Source organism: Emiliania huxleyi, assembly GCF_000372725.1.
Source record: "Emiliania huxleyi CCMP1516 unplaced genomic scaffold EMIHUscaffold_3620, whole genome shotgun sequence".
Lineage (NCBI taxonomy): Eukaryota > Haptophyta > Isochrysidales > Noelaerhabdaceae > Emiliania > Emiliania huxleyi.
The window spans coordinates 1-1,532 of NW_005199255.1; the positions used below are offsets into that span (position 1 = coordinate 1).

The following is a 1,532-nucleotide window of genomic DNA, read 5'->3' on the forward strand; positions in this document are numbered from 1 at the left end:
TGCACCCGGCGGCGGTCCGCAACGTCTCGCGGCGCGCCGCCAGCCACGCCGTGAATTCATGGGCGATGTCGCTGTCGTCGGGCGGCTGGTACAAGCTCGGCTGGATGTGGTCCATGAAGGCCTCCATCTCGGCCGCGGTCACGTCGTCGGGCGCGTCGACGGGCTGCAAGGCCGTGGACCGCACGGCGGGGCGGCTGCGCCAGGACTGGCGCGTCGCTGACGACGAGCCGAAGCAAAAAGGGCTGCACGACGGCAAGCCCGGCTGCATTCTCGCGCCGGGACGGCGATCCTGGTCGAGCACGAGACGCCGCCTGCTTTTGCGGTCGTTTCTTTTCTTGATTCCGTTTGTTGCAAACGGAATCAGTTGCAAAACCCTGAATAAAAAAACAAAACGCGAAAATCCCCTTTGCAGCCAAGCCTACCGGGCACCTAAGCGTATTAATTTCGTCGAGTCGGCTCTGCCCGTTGCTCGCCCCTCCCCCCCCCTTCTCGCATCTCGGCCCGACCGACCCCGAGTAGCCCGCCCACGAGGAGGCGGTCAGGGTGGTTGGGTGGTTCCTCAGTCCTACCTCAGTCCCGCCCACAGATCATCAGCCCCCCGGCGTGCCCCATTCCCCCTATCCCCGGCACAACCCCGCCGCCAGAACCATCGCCAGGCGGCGCGGCTACGCGACGTACTTCGGTGAGGAGATCTGCACCACAGGCTCGCCGTGGGCCGTCGACGGGCTCATCAACGCGTCCGGCGTGCGCGCGGCGATCGATCACGAGCTGCACGCGCTGCACTGTCGGCTCTCAGAGCGGAGCGGCCGCGGCTACAAGTCCTTCCTGCCGGGGGACGGCGCCCCTGCCTACGCCCACCTGCGCTGGCCGCTCACGCAGCTCGAGCAGATGTGGCGACGCTACACGGACGGCGTGCCCAAGTTCGCCGTCTACAGCGCGAACGTAGTGCACGAGGGGCAGTACGGCAAGGACCTCGCGCAGCACATGACGGGGCTCTCCGCGTACGACGGCTACCTCGCCGACTTCCTCGACGGCCTGCTGCGCCGCCCGGAGGCCGACACGCTCGTCCTCGTGCACGGCGACCACGGCGTCCAGGACGGACCCAAGATCCTCGACCTGGGCACGCAGTGGGAGCAGCGCGCGCCGTGGGCGCGGCTGCTCGTGCCGCGCGCGCTCGTGCCCGACGTGGCGCGGTTGCGCACGAACGCGCAGCGGCTGTCCACCGCCCACGACCTGTACGCCACGCTGCGCGGCGTCCTCCTCGGACGCCCGGGCCAGCGCCAGTCGTCGCGCGCGCGGCGGCACGGTCTCACTAGCTCCGAAGTGCGCCCACGCGCCGCCGCCGCCGCCGCCTCCGCCGCCGCCTCCGCCGCCTCCGCTGCCGCGCCGCCGCCGCCGACGGGCGTCGCCGAGTGGCGCTTCAGTCTGTTGGAGGACGAAATCCCGCCGAGCCGCACGTGTGAGCAGGCACGCATCCCGCAGGCTTACTGCCCGTGCCAGCACGAGCGGCTGCCGGGGGGGCGCGCCTCGGG

The 1,532-nt window shown here is 70.4% G+C and overlaps 1 protein-coding gene across 1 annotated transcript; it reads left to right on the forward strand.

Annotated features, from left to right (window-relative positions):
- Positions 1 to 65: 65 nt before the first annotated feature.
- On the forward strand, positions 66 to 1,323 carry EMIHUDRAFT_123955 (hypothetical protein; the record flags this gene model as incomplete). Its single annotated transcript, XM_005772194.1, has 2 exons — positions 66 to 292; positions 657 to 1,323. Coding segments are annotated over 2 exons (894 nt in total), but the record flags the coding sequence as incomplete, so codon positions are not given.
- Positions 1,324 to 1,532: the final 209 nt, after the last annotated feature.